Source organism: Scomber scombrus, chromosome 7 (assembly GCF_963691925.1).
Source record: "Scomber scombrus chromosome 7, fScoSco1.1, whole genome shotgun sequence".
Classification (NCBI taxonomy): Eukaryota; Metazoa; Chordata; class Actinopteri; order Scombriformes; family Scombridae; genus Scomber; species Scomber scombrus.
In genome coordinates this window covers 7,183,320-7,205,019 of record NC_084976.1, presented here as the reverse complement: position 1 = coordinate 7,205,019, position 21,700 = coordinate 7,183,320, and the positions used below count along the sequence as shown (strand labels likewise).

Here is a 21,700-nt window from a genome sequence, read left to right as displayed (position 1 = left end):
TGTCTGGTACTTCATACAGGTGGTCTGGTGTTTCTCCCTCTGGCAGGTTTATTGGGCTCAGTGTGCAGTCTTGTCCTTCACTGAGCGATGATGGTCCACTAACAGGATGAGGAGAAAGATAGGAGATAATGAGCCGCTGCAGGATTCAGCACACTACAGTATGTCATTATAGAAGAGCGACTAGATGGAAAAACAAGGACTATAGTTTGTAATAGGCCACCAAAGAGCAGAAATATTGAATGAACAACAATATTTAGATGGTTATTTTAAATTACTCTCATTATCTAAACATGTGGAGTGAACCACACATAGACTGACACAATATTGTTGATTCTTTAGATATTGGCATTATCACAGATGCCAACAGGATGACTTCATAGATGGGTCAAATTTATAATAAAAGCTGGTAATGTAATATTTACCTCACTTGACACATAACATCACGTCATCCTAAAAGATGGTTGATACTACACTTTTTTTTAAATGCGTAAAGCCACATAATCAAGAGATTATTAACAGTACCCCAAAGCTCATTTTCAAGCATTTCCTTTGTCTCACTACTTTACCTAACCCTGACCCTGCTTACGTTTCCCTCCAAAAATCTGTGCAACCATTAGCAGAATGCTGAGCTTTTTAAAAAAACAAAAGAAAAAGGTTATTACTTCTAAAACTTGAAGTTCCTGCAGCGGCCTGTGGTTTAAAAGCAATACTTGACCAAATCCCCATGTGTGTCATGGCTGTTAGTAGACACACTCATAATTCTTAAGATGTTAAATGGAGAGCAGAAACAGAAGAATGTCATCTCTCTTCCCTTTCACGCAGAGGGCTTTCTGGCACTCGAGCAAACTTTTGCTTTGCCACGGGGTCGTTAAGGAGATTCAGAAGGGAACTTCCCCTTTAACGCCCTGTAGACCGGCCTAAAGGTAGCGGTTTAACGTTCTCCTCAGCAAGCCAAGTCAACACGCGCATTCACACATTCACACACTGGCTTTCTCTTATACGTGCAAATAAAAGAGGCATGCACATTCAATGTAATTTAGACCAGGCTTTTCCATTCTTTGATGTTGCACCTGCAGGCAGATACACCTCCGCTCACTCTCTGTGCACAATTAGGACCGTTTAACAAAACATCACTTGTACTTTTTAATGAGAAAAGACTCTTTACGACAAGGCAGACTTAATGAAATGGTTAGAACCTCTTCACCAAGCAGTTTGTTAGTTTTAGCTCAGATACTCTATTGTCATGAAGACAAATTGAAAAGTAGAGAGGTGACAGATGAGTGGGTTTTTAAGGACGATAAACTGTTGCACCTGTCGTGTGTTGAACAGAAAGCCAAAGGTCAGAGGTCAGTCAGCATATGATGCTTCGGCATGCGTGGAGTTTTGTAATGGAGGAATGTGTCGGGGGTCATTTGAAGGTCTCTTTGTTGGTCTTTACCATGCGTGTCAGTGCTTCACCTCCTTTAGAAATGAACACACACGTCTCTGACCTTCACTGTGAAATCGCTGCTTCAAACTATTTAACTGAATATCTCAGATGTTCAGTCCCAAGTTTGGTCCGCTCAGATGTGCTTTGACTGAAATGCACTCATTTAAACGTCTAAGCCAATTGATTTTTCAGATTTTTTTTGACACATTGTGTATATTCTCCCAAATTTACAAGCATTTCTGGAACGCCCGTGGTCTCATTTGTTTTTGTCCCGTTTTTTGACGGACACTCGGCGAACATGTGCGAACCGTGTGTCAGCCTGACTGTTCCGCCTGCTCGTCTAAATAATCTGATGTGCTTTCCTGGCTCTGCTTTTACAGGAACCCCCGATTGAGCTATTTCCAAAGCAAAGACACACTTATGATTCTATTTTTCATGGTTGTCCCTGTCTTAAACACAAGCAGATACCAGATCAGCCAGCACTGATAGTAAAGGACGTGTATTTATAGAGGGGGGGGGGGGGAAATCAGCACTGCTACACTGGGAAGCGATGGGCAACTGTTTGACAACACTGAGGTGAAAATAGTGACAAGTACACTGGCAGCAGAGTTGGTTAGTGAAGTCACATCCTGGCTGAAGGGTCCAGGGTGCCGTTCTGCTAAAATAACCTCAGCAAATGACTTAACCTCCGCTCATGCCAGGGACCTGACAGCCTGGCTACAGAAGGTGAATTCTCTGTTGGGAAGTGAAATGTTAGATGTAGAAAGGCAGTGTAGTAAATAGTTGAATTTAGCAATGCTCAATAACTGTTTCCTATGTCACAATTTGTAACTTACTACTTATAATTAAATACACACAAATATATAAGCGGTGTTTTTAAATTGCTGTGTAAGTGACCACAGAAAGCACAAAGTGGCTATTAAGGTTGTTGTAGAATCACATTTCATATGGAAATCTATAATCTACCTGTTTTATGATGATAAAAGACATCCTTAAGATTATATATCTCAATTAATCTCTCTTTCTCTCTCTCTCTCTCTCTCTCTCTCTCTCTCTCTCTCTCTCTCTCTCTCTCTCTCTCTCTCTCTCTCTCAGAAAAGAATGCACTTTTATTACAAAATTGTAATAAGAAATGATACAGAGCTGTGAGTTGCTCTTCAAACTCCACCAGGCATTGCAATGTGGGATAATGGTGTCTATCTGCAGCACACTAAAAAAAACAAGCAAATTAAAAGGTACTTATGGTATACTGTATATTCCTTATTACAAACAAATCTCATAACCGGACCAAAACCAACAAGGAATTGATTGTGTTACTAAGAATTGTTTGTGTATCCATAGCCTCATATAACATATTGCTCCGTGCCACAGAGTTCCGTCATCTAAAAACTATTAAAAAGACATCAGTGAGCCACATTGTTGCACTGAGTGACATTATTCTTCATTACAATGAATATTGGTATTGTAGTTAATCTCAAATACACCATCCTGCTGCCATTAATACTCACTAGTTCTCCAAATGTGTATTGATCCGCTGTGAAAAATAGTCCCCAAAAACACACAAATGTACTCTGCCTCAGTAAAATTTGCTAAAAACTGCAGTGACCAGCTGTTTTTAGTATTTTTTTCCTTTTAACATTTTACTAAAATAAAACTATTTATGTGCATTTTTAAAGATTTACATCAAGTGGAAATGAATTGGGCTTGAGGCTGAGTGCTACACACAGGTTATGAAAGTCAGAGAGTATTGAGAAACAGACTATTACCATTGTTGGCTTTGGTCTCTCCATGGTATTTGTTGACAAATGATGAAAACAAATGATGGTGCATGTGTGCTGACATTTTAAGAATATATTGTGATAATTTGGTAGTACAGCATACTGCACTCTGCTACTGCAGATCATGCACACGCACAATGGTAAAACAGTTTTGCTCAAAGTTTGTGGTCATGCAAAATGCTTTGTTACATCCTCAACTCTGCTGTACATGGTCAACACAAAGTCATCACATCGTTTCTCAGCATGAAACCTTGGTTAGACTTTAGTTAGATCAGTATGTGGTCTGGTTTTGACACACAGCTCAGGTCACGTTACCCTGAAGTCATATTCACATTCTCTGCAGCCACAGCAGGATGACTCTGCTTCAGAATGGATGTGCTTCTTATGTTGCCACTGTTTCCACTTGATTGCTGATGCCTACAGAATTGATATCGTGTAGGATGTCTGCTATGGCCATTTGGAACAATGGAGTGCAGTGATGCCACGGGACCGACTTCCTTCAAATCAGGAAATGCATTCCTGTGACGCGTGGGCCCAATATGTAGCTCTCTAAAAAGATGTGGTTTAAGTTTACCATGAAACCTGCAGAATTTGACTTTTTTTGAAACCCAAGAACATGTGTGCGAAGACTCCATACGAGCGTATAATTAGGATGATTGACACAGACACTGATCCTGATACCGATCCCGAGACCCCCCATGGGTATGAGAAATATCCCATCATTCAGCGGATGATTGACGGCAGCCGTGCTCTCTCAGGCGCACACGCTGTCTTTTTTAAGTGCTTCCTAGAAAAAGAGAGAGGGGGGGGGGCGGATGGATGGAGCTGCTGTTAGAGAGCGGAGACAAACATTTCAGGGACGGGTCGACGGTCTGAGCACGAGCGTCCGTATTTGTGTTGGACAAGAACCAGTCCGCCTTCTCCGTTCAGATTCCCGGTCGCTGTATGTTTTGCACATCAAACAGCAGAGTGAGCATGAACACACATGCATGCACAGATCGGCATGAATGAATGCATTCATTTCTAACTTTTATCACTCCTCCAACACACACGTACCCATTTATTCTTAATGTAAAATCTAAGAGAAGACATGAGAGAACATCTTACATCACCGACTGTCTCCGCTGTGAAGCAGAAACCACTAAAGGTTGCACTACTGAAAATCTTTCACTCCTTTCTTTTTCTTTCTTTCCACCTCCTTAAGAGTTTGACCAATATTACATCTTGAGGGCCAACATCAACATTTGGGATTGAAGCTGCTAATCGCTTTTCCTGCAAGAAATCACAAAAGAATCACAAGGATTCATTGATTCTCTCAGAATAACATTCACATCAGAATCAGGTTGATATAAGAGCCTCTCATATAGAGCCAATGCAATAATGTGTGTCGTTAATTAAGCTGCATCTCATTAATGATGTAAGGGGTGAAAGACATTGACAGGAGACAGATCAGGTCCTTGGTAAAAGGCTGTTATATCTTATTTTCACTCTCTTTCTCCACCTTCCCTCCATCTCTCTCCCCTCACACACTCTTGCTCTGCCACATCTTACCTCCCCGAAGCTGCTATAAATTTGTTTTAAAGTTCTGGTAATGTTTTATGGTCATCCGTCCAAACCTATTGCTGTGGTTTGGTGAACACAGTGATACAGCAGCTCGGAGTAGGCTGTTGAGTTCAGTTGAGTCAGTAGGAGGTTGATCAGCCAGTGGTGATAAACTGGATGTGACCGGTGTCATGTGTCTCCAGTAAGACTCTCTCGGGCCTCTCGGTTTACAGCTATTCATCAAGCGTTGATTCATTTTGAAATCTCTGAATATTTTTGGTATTCATCTGTGGATTTACTGACACAAAGAGATTTAGCATTTGCACTAAAAGTGAAGCATTTTTGTCTTGTTTTGAACCATAAATCAACATCTATTATCACTGTAAATGGATAATCTGTTCCTGTGACAAACCCAATGTTGTTGTGTTGAGGTGTCAAAGTGCCATGTTCCATAATGATAAGTTCAGGGTCCTTCAGTTCACTCTTTATGGGGTATCCTACTGAAAACATAGGGTTAACAACAGTACTATATCCTGTCACATGAACACCCACACTGTTTAAAGAAACCAGTAGAGGAATCATTTTAACTAGACTGAACGTATTATATAAGAGCTCAGTTACAAGATTCAGATCGTAAAATGAAATGGAGTGACTCACCCAGTCATTTGATGTTTGTCACACACAGCGACACACACACACACACACACACACACACACACACACACACACACACACACACACACACACACACACACACACACACACTGCAGATTTCATTTCTGAAAGTTCTCTATTCTTGATTCAAACAACATTTGAGGCATGAGGCAGGCCATGTTAGAATAATATAGTTAAAACCACAGTTGCGTATCCACAGCACCAGGATCTAGTTATTAATGTGAGTCAGAAATCTGGGAAATGCTGCTCATAGTTTGTTGATTGGTCTGATAGATACAGTAACTAACTATGCTGTGGTTGACAGCTATGGACTGCCACACAGCTCACATGATATACTGTACAGTAGTCTGACTGTGGTTAAAAACCCATAGATCAGCTGACATGACATTGGCGCAATCTGAACTTTATATGAATGGGACCAGTTCAGATTGAACGTGCAGGGATGTAAATGTGTGTTGAGGTTGGAGATACATAAGCATAATTGACTGATTAATAATGACTTGTCTGAACGCTGAAGGAGACAACAGCATCATTTCTCTTTATTGGTTCTTGTCTCCTGTGAAGATTACCTGCTGATAACTCCACTCCACATGGCAGATATGTGTGCTCGGACGCTCTCCTCTTTGCGAGTCTCAGTTTTTAACTTTTACAAGTAAAGCTACTGTATTTTTACCCAACAATCCGGCCGAGCGCAGCTTTAAATGATTCCTCTGCTCAAACAGCTCAAACCACATTCGAGCAGGAAACTGCCTCCAACAGACTCTGCAGATCTGTCTATTCTTTCCTCTTTCTCTCTCTCTCTCTCTGTCTCTCTCTCTCTCTCTACGTGGCAGCACAGTAGAGAGGCTGAGCTGAGTGTGCTGGTGAGTGGTCTGGTGGTTTTTTACTGTTATATAACCGCCTGATCACAGCCTTAAAGAGCTGTGAATAGCCGGTCCGGCCCGAGTCGGTCACCCCACCAGCCCAACACCGGTTGCCTGATCGGTTTGTCTTTGGTCTTGATTTTTTTTAAAAAGCCACTCTAAACCCTCTCTCCCACTTTCTTTCTCTCCTTCTTTCCCGCTCTTTTCTTTGTTTTGTCTTTTGGTCACTCTTCTCCCCACTGTTTCTCTCATCTTTGGATCTTATCCTCTTAATCCCAGCTATGATAACTATGGGATGAATCTGTCATTCCGCTGGGCTATCCACTCTCTTCCCCCCATCAGCTGTTTTCACAGCGTCTAGACACACATGCCGCTATTGATACAACAAGAGGAGCCACCGGACAATGAGGACGTCGTGGAGTGTGTTTCTTCTTCTGCGGCGTGATTGAATAGACTCCCAGCTCATCTATTTGCCCTTTGAATCAGGGCACAAATAGGACAGTTGTGTGTGTGTGTGGGTGTGTGTGTGTTTATGCAGCAGCAGAAGAACGCACCAGTGTGTACATCACACGTCTGCATTCGTAATCACACAGCTGTATGTTTATGAGGCCGGGACTTAAATCTGCATTAACTTCACTGTTTTTGCATTGTGTGTATATGCGGGTGCCCCGAATGTATGTGTGCATGTTTATAAACAGTGGAGCGTAGAAGGGGTATGACTCAGTCTTTCCTCCAGCTGTTGGCCAGAGCCTCCTCCAGTGTGGGTCACCATCAAACAAACCGGTGAACTCATGAGGAGGCTTCCCGCGATAGCAAGTTGCTCACTCAGATTCTGCTGACTCGTGATATTTAGCAGCCTCCCGCGTGAGATTTGGTTTGCAATTGAGCTTACTTTGCATGTCTCGGGGCACATATTGTATTCAGGGGTTAAGAATAAAAATGTTAACTCATTTTTTTTGCTTTGCTTTTAATGAGTTGAGATGCTAATGTACGCCGCACATATCACTATAACAAGCAATTTTGGGTTTTTGTTGCCTTTTTGGAGTCCTGGCTGCAGAGTGTGGAGAACACGTGGCAGTAATAGCGGGGTAGAGTAGATGGCGCTGATGGTAGTGTTTATAGGAACAGCCTCAGCACTCCTCTGCTCAGCCTGTTTGGTCAGCTGGAGAGAGGGTTTCTGGTGCTGGGTCTGAGGAGCTCTGACATCACCGGCAGAAGTGAATCCAGATACAGTGGCCTATGGTGCAACAACAGCGTGGGGGCCAAATCAGCAAGTAAAGCTGATTTTCTCACAGTCTGTGTTGTCCGCATATTTTATTCTCCCCCCCCCCCCCCCAACAGTTTAATTTCTAGTTTATTTAAAGTCAACTTTTGTGTTGGCAACCGCCAGAGAAGCTCTACATTTCACTGCCAGCACAAACATGTTCTGCTTTCTACCTTCCAAGTGGTGAAATTATACAAAATACAAGTACAAGTCATCTGCTTTTGATCAGAATTTGATAAAAATGTATTGTACATGTCATTGTGAGCAGCTGAATAAAGGCAACAAGTAAAGTAACAAGATATTTTTATAATAGCAGAGGTTTCTTTTTTGTTTCTGATGTTTTGTAGCTGATTTGAAACCGCTCGTCCAAACTGCAGCAGTTTCTTTAAAACCTTGTTTGTTCATTAAAGGAATAGTTTTTAGAGGTTCTGGTTGGCTGATTGTGTTACTTTTTGACACTGCTATAGGCTGGCTGTTGCAACCACCTACCAGTCTTTATTCTACAGTAAATTATCCACCTTTTCATCTAACTCTTGGCAAGAAAGTGAATGTGCAAGTGTATTTCTTAAAATGTCAAGCTACTCCATGAAGCTTGATACATCTTGAACATCCACACTGCTCTTCTTGGGATTTGGGATGCTGCGTTTAAATCTAAATGTGATCTTCTAGCAGAGCTGTGGATTTTTAATCACACATTTTCCTTCCAATGGATATACTTTATTCAATCCCACAACAGCCAATCACCTTGCGCCAGTAGGAGGAGGAAGAGGTATGTTTGGCAGCGCAAACCAGCAGACACACATCATCACATTCATATGTAAAGATTCTGCTGCAGTCAGTACAAAAAAATAAGACTAAAGCTAAAATATGGAGCTCAGGAATGATTGTATGTGTATCACACAGCAAAGCAAAACGGATCAGTTTGCGATTAAATGTTCAGTAGTTTATTTTGAAAAAGTAATAAATAACTTTTTTGTATTACTTGTGTAGATATACTACATTACTGTCTGTTTAGTCATGGAAAACATTTTGGCGAAGGGTCCGTAATGATGTTTACAACTCCAAACATAAAGTTTAAGACTTGGATTTGACTTGGTGTTTTACTTAAGAATTGGCTTTGTCCCATCTCTGTCCTCTAGACTGTGAATCAAGCTCACAAAGAACATAATAATTTCCTGCCTTTAATAACATTAATGACCTGTTTTAACACTTTTTAAGCCTCTTTATTCATTTTATAGTGTGTCAGTGCAACTGATGTGGCTTACCTGCTTTCACTGTTACGTGCAATCCCATTTATTTTATCTGTGTTCTGTTTTAATGTCATAAAACACTTTGGAACACTTTTTTTATTGAAGACGCCTCATAAATAGAGCTGACCTGAATTATTCGGTTCAGCATTGCGGTGGCACTAATACAATGTTGAATGCAGTGTAGATAAATGAGGAGAAGCGGGGATAAGATGGCTATCACTATACATCACTTCCAGCAAGTGGTTTTTACCGATAAACAAGTCATACAAGAAGGCCATCTCTTGTAGTACTGCACCCCCCCAAGCCTCTCCTTATGAAAAGAAAGCACTCCCTCTCCCACACAGCATTGAATAGAGAAGTGCTCTGTGGCCACACACAGCTCTGCCAGGCCGTATCTCAGTGCCAAACATTTGAGCCCCTCTCCCTGTTGAAGGCCTGCAGGCTTTTGTCTCCGCGTCTGATCTGCGACTGTGGCTGAGAGCGGCTCAATGGAGGGAAAAGCCTCCCTGTCGTGTTAGCTCAAGTCTCTCTCAATAGGGGCCGTTTCTCCCAGTGCAGAGGGCATCTCCATTGAGGAGCGCACAAAAAAAGAAAGCATCATCCAATCGTTTGACAGATGTTGTATTTGGAAGGAGGATTTGTGTGTTTGAGGGTAGGACTGTGAGCAGGATGGTCGCCTCCTCTTGTCTTATCTGGGAATCTCACAAGCTCCATTAATCACAGCTTTGTGTGGAATTACATAATTTTTTTCTACGAGCTTCCCAGAATGTGGGAGATGGGCTTTTGAGGGTTTATGTTTTTCTTAGTCAGCACACTGACAGAATTGTGCCTCGAAACCAGTAATTTAGTCTTATAGTGAGTCAAGATCCATATTTATATTTTTAAAAAGGGAGAGAAAAGTAAACTGCTAAAGCAAAGAGATGATTTCATTTATTTCCACTGTGCTTTAGTGCCACATGTGATATGACTTTGCATTTCACTTAAAATACTATCAAAAGTCTCAAAACTTCTAAAATTGCATTGAAAATAAGTTTTTGGGGCTTTTCCCCAAAAAAGTTTGCAATAATTATTGTTTTTCACAAGTATTTAGCATTGTACAACCAATAATTCTGAAAACTCCTAAATGTAGGATAATATGAACATGTCAGTATGATAGTGAAATTGTACCTTATTTATTGTATGTTATGCCTGTAGCATAAAAGGAGGACATAGAAACTGTTTTAAAAAATCTACCATTATAAATCTTTTATTAGTACCTTTCTCATCCACTTCAAAGTATGCAACACACTTATTCCAGCACTCCTCCCATTACTGGAAACATTTCCTGTCGTCATCTTTTGTCACTGTGTCCATCCGTCTCCTGCCTTTTTTTCTCCTGGATTTCTTGTCAAACCATTTGTTGATATGGTGCAATAGTTTGGTTTTTGTACAGTTATTTTGATTTCAGCACTTGGAAGAGCTGTAGAGATTGTGCACCATGTTTGTATCTATATTTAGATATCTGTCCCTTCAATATCTCTGGCTGCATTAGGCCACCAGAGGACATTTTTCTAATCAAAAAGGGAGCAGAATTCAGTCTTTGCATCATTGTGATGAAATGCCTTGATTTGTCTGGTATATAGCTACATTTGCAATTGCTACATTTTCTATTATAGTCAGCATTTTTGTATCCTACAGGAGTGTGTCAGCAATTTTGTATAGCACTGCCACAAAGCAGCAAAGGCAGATATTATGACTTTTTGTCCCTGGTATGAGTCATTCTGGAAATGTTTGATTCTACATTTCCCATAGTGCAAGAGCGAGAGCATCATCCATTATGCCATGGTCATATCACAAAGAGACAGGAGAGATTCCCATGTATACAACTTATAAAAGTTCAAGTTTCCTTGAATGAAGGAGTTTGGCTGACATGAAGCGTCCATGTTTGTTTGGTTTTCATGATCTTCTGTATTACTAAGTACTAAGCTTGATATATTAGAGCTTTCAGGCTTTCTGTTATACATTTGTAGATAATCCTGATCATCATTTCTCACTGTAGAAGAGCATCAGGAGACATAATACAACTGTTTTCACAGGCTGAAGAATAAACTAAACTTGTGTAAAATTGGTGTAGTGCTCCTTTATTATTATTAACCTCTATGACCGGTAAATTTAAAGAGTTTTTGGAGCTGCAGGACATTGCATCAGATTAACTTCATGCTTTTCACACAGTAAGTGAACAAAAACACACAAGGGGGAAAAATGTATGAGAAGAGTTGGAGAACAGTGAGAATATTGTGATAAGGAACCAACTCCTTTGGGTGAAGTTAACCAAACAGTTGGAATTAAAGAATTTAACTCTTTCCATATCGGGAGGAGGAAACTGTAGCCTAACTGTAATGAAGGGAGTGGCTGCGTTGCGAGCCTCCTGACAGGCCCGCTGTCAGAAAGACCTCTGTGTGGTTGTGGCACATGGAAATTAAAAGGTTGAGGTAGCAGAATGTTTAAGTTTCTAAACCTTCGCACTGAAACGTCAGTACAGACTCACCCTTTGAACTCCTTGGGAAGCACAGAAAGGCATTTTATCAGTTTCAAAGGACGGGCGCTTTCATCTTTCTTGTTTAGCCATCTGGGAAGCTAATTGGCTGTTTCCTCTCCTCCGAAACGTTTGGGTTGGGCATGGCAGCAGTCCGAGGTTAAGGGGTGGCACTGACCAGTGGGTAGATTACAGGTTCGGGTTGTTACAACGGCTTCTGGAACATGGAGCTGCGGGCGTCACATGTGTTGGCACAGGGTGCGGGCACTTCTGATGTGGTCGGGGACATGTGGAAGCTTTCTTGGGTTTATCCTGCCCAGCCCAGTTTAGTGCTCCCAAGGGGGGAGAGAGAGCAAAAGTTACAGCAGTCAAACATTTTGAAAAACCTGCATTCAGACAAACAAACATAGGGATGGTTTGTCTGTATATGTGTGTGTGTGTGTGTATGGGTGGGTGTTTGTAACCACACTTCACTTCTGAAGAAGATAAACCAAAAAGCAGAGGCGAGGAAAATGTTGGCACGCGGCTTATTTTTCATTGATAAAAAGCATCGATAACATTTGGACGAAAATCTTTGCATGTTGTTTTTGGCTCGTTAAGGTTCACACTTCCCACTTACAAGCCAACAGGGGACTGTTAACAGAATTAACAAGGAGTTAAAAATGTATACAGTATGAGCGGCGGTTTAGAGACTTCTTGGTTCTTGGGGAGCAGAAGTTGTTTGATTGAGGTTTTTCTTTTTTTCAGTGTTTTCATTTCTTACAAAACCACATGTCAGTAGCAAGAGGACTGAAACTCACAGTTCTCAATGTTTAGAAATTATTATGTGCAATCAAGTAAAAATAGCATTGCTGGTAACTGGCAGAAGAAACCAAACTAAGGGAAGAAACATGCCAGAGTTTGAATGCACTGTTTCACAGATTCTTGGTTTGAAGCTCTCTTAACTCTTCAACAGTGGGATGAAAGTCTTGGATTACCATTCTTGATGTGGCCTATGTTGAGAGAATGTTGTTCCTTGATGCTCAAGGTTGACTGACAGACATGTTGACTGAAAGACAAACAGAGTTGGACAGGCGGGACCTTGGGATTGAAGAGATTGGCAGCTCTATTTACATGCAGACGACAAGGGTGTTGCAAAGCCAATACTCAAGTCAAAAGTCCGAGGGACATCAAAACTGGCGTCAGCGGTTCCCACGCTTACCCAGCCAGCATCTATGAACCGTGCACCGCTAATCCTTTCTTGCCATGAAACCAACCCCCCTCCATCCCCTCCTCACCGGTGCCCAGCCTTGACCCAACCCAACCAGCCGTATCTTCAATCATAAAGTCACTCGGCAGGCCAGGGTTTCCCCCTCTGGACGGCCAGGCTGCCTCCTCCTTTGTGGGGCATGTTAATTGGTCATTTTGGGCCCAACTCCATGGATGGTATCTGTTTCACATGTGACACTGGCAGCCTTTGAGGTCCAATGGAGTTGTGTGGGTAATTATTCTTAATGAGGCATAGTGGGCTCTGAGTTCATGGGTGTTTTTTTGTTCTGACTGAAAGGATGTGACATCTGTTTTTATTCTTATGTTTTTATATCTCACTCTATCATTTTCTTCTTTAGACCACGTTTGACATAAAGCGGATTTATTGATTGATTGATACAGAGCCATTTCTGACACAACCACTGTGTAGCATAGCGACTGCTGGGTCATGTCAGTAAAGATTTTAGCAATGGTGAAAAGAAACAGAACTCCTTGGGCAAGACACTGGACTCCAAGTTTCTCCCAATGGGCAGCAGCTTGTATCGGTGTGTGAATGGGTGAATGAGAGGCAAAGCACTTTGTCTGTTGAGTTAGGAAAACTACATAAGTGCTGTCCATTTACCATTTAACTGAAGTACAATTGTGAGGTACTTGTACTTGATTTGAATATGTTGGTTTTATGTTACATTCTACTTCTCCACTACATTTCAGAGGAAAATATTGTACTTTATATACCACTACATTTTTTGACAGAGCTGTTAATAGTTACTTTACATGTTAAAATCTTACATAAAAAAACGAATTAAATTCATTGTTCAGTATTAACTCAGTGGTTGGCCTGTGAGGAAAATGTATGTTGTTATCAGTTCCACCAAAGAGACATTCCCCCTCTTAAATCCTCAGAAAGTTTCATTTAAAAAAAGAGCAAAGAACTTTGATACTTTTTACCAAATTGCTTTGATACTAGTATCAAAAACGTATTGTCCAAATTTTGATACTTAGCAGGAGCGGAGCTGTCAAGAACATCAGGCTGTAGCTTCTCAACATTAAACATTAACAGCAGCAGTTACAGCAGTTTCATCAGTAACAGCAGGTTGGACTAAAACATGTAACCTGCAGGTAAGACAACACAAAGCTGTATTAAAATATTGATTTTTGATGTCAAACAATTGACAATATCATCATCTTCGATATTTAATACAGCTTTAACTTGTCTTACCTGCAGGTTACATGTTTTGGTACAACCTTGTGATGAAGTTGCTGTAGATGCTGCTGCTAAAGTGCTAAAACCACTTATGCTAATGCTAGCTTTCTGCACAGAGATACTCCACACACTTTAAACTCTTTAAAACTAACAAACGTTAAAACTAGTGAGTTTTGCTGGTCGGTGAGTTTGAATGTCATTACAGTCACAGCATATGATAGGTGCTACATGCAGACGTCATAAGCTAACATTACGGGTTGAATTTTTTGTCATGCTAAGATTAGCTTGATGGTGCCACCAGTGTGAAAGTGATTGTGGTAAGTAGCTTTATACTTTTTATGTTGTGAAAAATAAACCTAAAGATTTGTACAGTAGTATTATTATCTTTTTATCTAAAATAAATTATATAAAGTTATTGAAAAAAGTATTGTTCAGCAACTAATGTCGAAGTCAAGGTATCGCTAATTGAATTTTGAATATGGAGAGAAAAGCTGTATAAGGTGGAACATTTATTAAAGAGATAGAGAAAAAGAACATTATGTCAAGTGTTGTCAGTAAGGCCATCTCAGAAACTTTCTAAAAAGTTTGAGAAAATACACCTGAAAAGTAAAACGTTAGCAAAACTGTACAAGTGGGCTAATTATAGCGTAGCATGTCCATGTCTGGCACAGAGAGAGCTGTTTCTCTCAAAGGAAGTGAAAGTGAATAAATTGAGTTTCTGCTGATTAAAGACTCGTGTGCCCATTTGTGCGGGTGAATGTGGCTGTGTTGTGTTTGTTTTTTTTAGCATGTCAGCGTCAGTGTCCAAGTGTAAGTGTTGTCAGAGACTGCTATTCCTCACACACATAAAAAAAGAGTATATCACAGCTAATGAGAGAGCAGCCTGAGTCTGTGTAAGGACTGAATTTCATTTTATAGCCTTATATTAAGCTCAGTTTGCCTCGTGTATTTTAAGACTCTTTTCTCCCCATCCCTCATGGTCAGCTGCAGCAGACAGCGGAGTGGTGGTGCATCGTGGGCCAGCTGTAAAGGCACACAGTCTGATGTGAACAGCTGGTTCTCTGCAAAATAGAAAAACTTTTTTGATAATTGGAGAAGGTTGTAATTCAGAGCTGCTTCTGTCTATTTGAGGTCTTTTAAGTACAGAGTGTGTTGAGCCTCAGCGAAGGACAGACAGATCGGGACTTGTACTTCAGCTTCTGAAATAATCAGAGCCTTCTCTGCAGTCATGTCCAGATGTACTTTACTACTGTCAACTTAGAAAAATTATTACATTATTTGTGTGGTTTAATGACATGATGTTCTTTGTTAACTAATGCAGTGACATCCAGTACCTCCTGCTGATAGCTTGAGGACAGAAAGGAAAAACACAAACCCATTTCTTTCAGATGTTGTGCCAAAACGAAAATGACTTGTTTCTGTCCCCTAATTCCCTCCCTACTAGCCTTATTACCATCAATAATCATTGAGATTGAATCTAAAATCAACAGTTTGGAAGCCATATGTTTTTTATTTAACATAATGTTAGTAATAAGATTTGGAAGTGTGTCTGCGGTCAGCACTGATGGTCTGTCTGACGTCAAGACCGCCAAACGTTTAATTCCGAATGCTTTACTCTGTCGTATGCTTTTCTACTTCCCTCTAGCGCTGCGCCTCGTGTGATTGAGCACATTTTTTTTTACAACCTCAGAACGCTTTTAACAAAACCAGATACACTCAAAAGTGCCGGTGGCTTGGAAAGGCTGTAAATTGCGGCTACCCAGGCCAAGCATCCGTGGACTCAGTCCAAAAACAGAGACGTACACAGCGCAGCTCTGCTTCTGTCTCGCCAGTCAGCAACAGTAGCTGGCATGTTGAGGTTTCACTGGGTCGCTGGTCTTTTATGGCTAGAGGGAGGATGAAAATGCCCACCATATCATGCCTCACTGGCAGAGAATAGTAGGGGATGCTGTGCCCGTTTCAGTGCTTGTGCCTTGGGACAAATCTCTCCCTTTTTAAAGTGGAGGAGCTAAACTGAAATACCTCAATCTCACACTGTCCCCACTTTCTCATGTCACATCAACTCACATCACCTCTCCCCAGTGAGGACATAGTCTTCTCTATGGAATAACCTCACAGGTCAAAGGTCAGACTCTTTAGGGTTACAACCTTGACACTAAACAAGTGCATGTTTTTCAATATTCCCGTTTGGAGGTCAGAGGTGACCGACATAAAAGCCAAAGTGAAGACGAGTAAAGCAGGTTATTAGTCTGGGCCTTGTTGTGTGTGGTTTTGAGGATGTGCGTTTGGTGGAAAAAAGGACATCACACCAGAATACGAGCTAACAGCGGCGTGTCTGAACACAGATTGGGTGAGAGGGGAGCCCCTCTAAGAGCAAACACCCCGGCAGAACAGAGGACGTGTTTGACACGCAGCTTCTCTCATCAGTCAGGAATGTTTGAGTAGAAAGGATTGGTGGATAGTTTCCTAAATATTCATTTGTTCAAAGTTCAAACACTGTTTTCAGAGCATAGCTGAGCAAGGGGTGTTAAATCCCAAGAGAGCAACAAGAATGAACATTATTAGGATCGCATTTCTTGAAGGAAATTAAATATCTTGTTACCAAAAGTAATAACTGATTGAAGACATTTAAAACAGGTGTTAGCAAAGCGAAAAGTCTAAAGTCATACTAGCGGCTCTGTGAGGCTGTATTTATCAGTGTTTTGAGCTAAAAGGTAATGTCAGCATGCTAACATGCTCATAATAACAATGCTAATGTTATGCTGTTCTTCACAATGACAATGCTACATGAAAAGTCAGGGGAACGCTGAAGTGATCAGGATTCATTCTCTTGGCACAATGGATATATGTACTAAATGTAATGGTAATGTGGAGACATGTCACTCAAAAGTGTAAATGTAAACCTTGTGGTAGTGCCATTGGAAAAGTAAAGGTATCCTCAGAGTCATTACAATCCAGTGAAACTACAGGTCAGTTCATCTTGGGAGCACCATGGATATCTGTACCAACATGTATGGCATTCAGTCCAATAATGGTTGAGATATTTCACTTAAACCCCAAATTGTCTGAGAAACCAAGCAAAAAGCCCACATAAAACGACAAACAAGAAATAAAAAATAGTAAAATGTTTGTACTTTGAATCTTTTGCAACTTCAAAGGAGATCAGCAATTGCAAAGATTTATCCTAAGTCACCTCAAATTAGCCAATTAGCCTGAGATTGTGTGACCACTGTAAAAAGATTACAATAAAATAAAAGGCTCCATGGTCCTATGTGTTATATCACCCTGTCATTTGTGGGGGAGATGGATGCTTAGAGGTCGGCGAATTGTTTTGAGGCTCACTGGTTTACTTCACAAAATCAGCTGGAAAACACAGTTGGCATTCAAAGCACAACTGACCCAGCAAAACAATCAAACACTGAAATGTATAGTTGATGTGCCCCTAAGCAAGTCATAATGTTTGCCCACAGTAGGTTTCCCTGTACATGTTAGGTTGATGGAGGATAACGGAGGTGGTTTGTGTGTGTGTTTTTTAGGGCATGGCGTTCTCCCTCGAGGAGCGTCTCCAGCTGGGAATCCATGGCTTGCTGCCTCCCTGCTTCATCAGCCAGGACATCCAGCTGCTCCGAGCGCTCAAGAACTTCGACATGAGGAAAGACGACCTGGACAGGTGAGGCTGTCGCATGAACACGGCCAATAAAAACGTCTTCACGGTGCAGCTACAATGATATACTACCCTCTTATCTTCTATCCAAGCAGCACTTTTTGCAGAGTTGAATTTCAGCACAAACCCCCTTGGAGGATTTCCTCTGCCTCTGTGCACACTGCGAAATCTTACATCTGGAAGCCTTCAAAGCACGAGAGATTAGCGATCAGCCCTCGGAGATCTACATCCATCTCCTAACACCATATATTTTACTGAACAAATCTCTACACTGTTCCTCCCCCCCTCAATTTCTCCATCTCCTCCCTGTTCTCCTTCACGAGTGTTTTTATAACCTCCACAGTGACCAAATGAAAACTGCAGCTCAGTTTTGAATGCTTCATTAGGCACTTGTGAGTTGTAGCTGTTAGTATTATGGGATGAATGTGCCACATGCTAACATTTCAGTCTGGGCTGCTTGATCAACTCTACATAGCTCTACCAGGCCTCAAACTGAAATCATACACTGGTTTTACTGTTTTGAATTGCGAGCTGGGTGCTGAATATTATCTATCCGTTAAATTGCCTTTTATTCCACCATCTCTCAGACGCCGTTTCCATCAAGCTGTCACTTCCAATGTCAGTGATGAGGGATTTGCTTGTTAGACAGGATTTGGAGTCAACAGGAACTGGATAGCTTCTTTACAGCCGCCTCATTTTTCCAGCATAGCAACACTACAGCGTCAGCATCTAAAGACGACCATTATGAGCTCGTCAGTGTCATTCTCATGCCCTATCAGTGTCACTGACAATCCGTCTCTGGGCCCTGAGTGTGTTCCAGCTTTCGGGCTTTGCTCCCATGGATTAAGGGCCTCTATTTGCCTGCCATTGCTCAAGCCCACTGTGTTTACATACAGTCTGCTTCCCAACTCTCAAATCCTTCTTTGGTATTTACTGCTGGATGCTGTCATTTCTTTTTTACGACCATAATTCTGAACTTTCACTGCTTCCCATTCTATTTCCATCATTTATCTAGACTCCTTTTTTCTTTCTCTTTTTTTCCCTGTTAAAGGAATTTGTCGTGGTTTTGAATTATTGTGACAAATTACAGCAAGCAGAACAGCTCTAAAAGTTCATTATGGTTTATGATCTGAGATGATGGAGTGACTCAAGTACCTACTGTGACTGTGTCGTCGACAGAGGAAATGGATGTTCAGAGGCTTATCCAACTAAAATACTGTAGAATGCAAAATGGTACAGCTTCAGGCGAACTTCATTTCCAATGAGGCTGTTAGAAAACAGCAACAAGTTTAAAATGAGTCTGACAGAGCAGAGCTGCTTGATCAATCAGGCTAAAATAGATTATGATAGAGATAAATTATGTCCCGACTGCCTCACTAGTCTAACTATAAAAGAAACACTGCACTGACTAAGACAGTGAGTACACTGGTTTATAAATCAGCGTGTGCTCTAAATAATCCTGTTTGCTAGGTGTGGCGAGCGTTCGCGCCTTGTAAGGCTAAGAAGAGAGAAGGAATCTTAAATAATAGCCAGCAAAATCAAACAATATCACACTGCTGCAGTATATGTCAGGACTTAAATATAGTTTTGTTTGATGAGTCACTGCAGTGATTGAAATTTTCCTCTGTTATATCTTTCTTTACTTTTTCATTCTCAAGCTTGAAAGATGGCAGGAGTTTTTGCTGTTGTTTAAAGAAGTGTACTGCATCATATTAGGCTACTTCAGTTCACATTTCATGGGATCAGCATTAAAACTCACACATTCTCTGTGAAACCATCCATCCATTTTCTGACTGGTTATCCTGGCAGTAGACCAGGTACCCCAGATACTATCTCTCTCTACAGCCATGTCCTTAAGCCCTATCTGGGTGATCATAAAATGTTCCCAGGTCAGATTGGAGATATAGAGTGGTTCCTCCAGCTTGTTCTCGGTCTACTAAGGGTTCCTTTTTCAGTTGGAAATACCTGATAACGTCCAGAGGCATCCAGGAGACAGGGAACTTGGTTAAACTTTAAGATTCCCTCTAGCTATGTTGTAAGACATATAAAAAACGAATAATTTGTAAGTCATAACCTGGTTAGAAATTCTTTAAAACTACATCTACTGCTCCTCCCTCACTGTAAAATGCAGAAACCATTAATATGTGAATGTTTTTCATTTTTAAAAGTTTCACTACTGGACACAAGATGTCTCCTACTGAACAGTCCACCCTCAGTGTTTGTGCACTGGAGGCTTCAAATTTCCACATTACACAAATTAAGTTGAATACTAGACACAAACTGGCTTCCAAAACTTCCAAACTGTCACAAATCATACTTGCATGTACACACCTTAAATTCAGATTTAGGTGAGCTCAGAGAAACGTTCCTTCTTCAGCAGAAGAATGTGAAAACAACCTTCTAGTATCAAACTCTGCACATACAGTATATCATCCCGCACATTGAAGAGAAAACATCCAACTGAAGGGACAAGAAGAAAAACACGTTTTCTGAGTAGAGGAGACTTAAATAATATAGTTCTTCACAAAGCAACCAAAGACCACAAAAAAATTACTCGGGTACATAACTAAAAGTCCACTTACTAGCTTTTAATCACAGTAGCTTCATTCAGTGGATGGAGTTTGCTCACTTGTCTTGGGATAGCTAAGTTTTCATTTCCATGACAACTGAAAGTTTGAGATGTGGTTGAAAGCTCCGGAAATGTTATTCAGTACACCTTGGGGTAAGAAGTAGAACTTTAGTGTACAATCTGTGGTAAAAAATAATTTCACCTCCTTACAGTAAAGCATACAGAGACCTCTCATGTGATATATTACATGTGGCAGAAGCTGATTTTGTTCACCAATATAAAAACATTTCTCTTCAAGAGCAACTGTCACCACTGTGCAGCTGCTGTGGTCTAACTTATAGCAGACAGGGCGTGCATGCTTTTTATCCCCTCATCAAGAGGCACCTTCTGCTCATGGCTTTATGGAAACATCTCTGATTATGAATCAAGCCTTTTCTGGCACACTCTGCTCAATTTGGTTCATACGTAAAACTTCAGTTCCTGTTCAAACTACAATCAGAACAAAGAGTTTATCGACTATCTGAGAGGCCGATCTTCAGTCTGTGTTTTTCCAATCATTTGGAAAATGGGCACAAAAAAATCTTAACAAGTAGTTGTAAGTAGTTGTACAGATTATTTTCTTATGTTCTCTTTCTTCCTCACTTTTTTGTAACAGCATTGCTTTTTTAGTGGGATTTCTTTACCTCTTCCCACCATTCCAGGCTCTGTTCTCTGATATATTCTCCCTATTTCCTTACAGTTCCTCCCGATCTTGCCCGGTACATCCTGCTCACAAACACAGAATTTAACATCTGACTTTAATAAACCCCTCCTCAGTTCAGCAGGTATAAGCCCTCAAGATGTTAGAGATTAACATCCAGTGTTTTTCTCCCTGCTCCTCCCAGATATGTTTTTCTGATGGATCTCCAGGACCGCAACGAGAAGCTGTTCTATCGGGTGCTAATGTCCGACATCGAGAGGTTTATGCCTGTCATTTACACCCCGACTGTGGGCCTCGCCTGCCAGCAGTATGGCTTGATATTTAGAAGACCAAGGTGAGACTTACACACACACACACACACACACACACACACAATTTTGCCCTGTTGAACTATGAAACGGTACAAAAAAACCCAAAAACCTGATTCGAATTAAGATTTGTTTCAGCTCATTTCCCACTGCTGTGAACAGGCAGCAGGCCTAAAGGAAGCGGATGATTCTGTTTTCCTTCTCTGTTAACACCAAGTCAGTTCAGCACTTATTTATGAAGTGTTTTATGGTATTGGTTGTTTTTCTTTTTTGTTACTGCGTTTTGTACCAGCCAACATTTTCTTACATTTCTGGATGTGTGACCCCAATATTCCAGTTTTTCCCGCCCACAGTACACTGAAAAGCACCAAGAACTGAACAGGGTCAAAATACTTGACCAGATCCAAAACAGGCCAGTGAAGAACTTCTGATGTGCATGAATAAATCTTCAAAAAAGAGAGCCCCGATCTGAATAGGCTGAGGGATAATCAGATCCAATATGCACCTGAACAGACCTTAATAGAGAGAGAACACAAACACTGATAACAGCATGATGAGCTATACATTATCAGGTGACCCTTGTTAAAGACCAAAAATATTACAATATAATCATAAGAACAAATGTAAATTTAAACTAATACCAACAAGACCTTGTATGCATCAAGGACTAATTTATAGAAATAACTGGAAG

At 40.9% G+C, this 21,700-nt stretch overlaps 1 protein-coding gene across 1 annotated transcript in view; it reads left to right on the top strand.

Annotated features, from left to right (window-relative positions):
- me1 (malic enzyme 1, NADP(+)-dependent, cytosolic) overlaps window positions 1-21,700 on the top strand; it is an 85,088-nt gene that overhangs the window by 14,390 nt on the left and 48,998 nt on the right. The window contains exons 2-3 of the mRNA XM_062422175.1: window positions 17,305-17,438; window positions 20,886-21,035. Of these exons, the coding sequence (XP_062278159.1) occupies window positions 17,305-17,438; window positions 20,886-21,035 (284 nt within the window). The remainder of the gene's footprint in view (window positions 1-17,304; window positions 17,439-20,885; window positions 21,036-21,700) is intronic.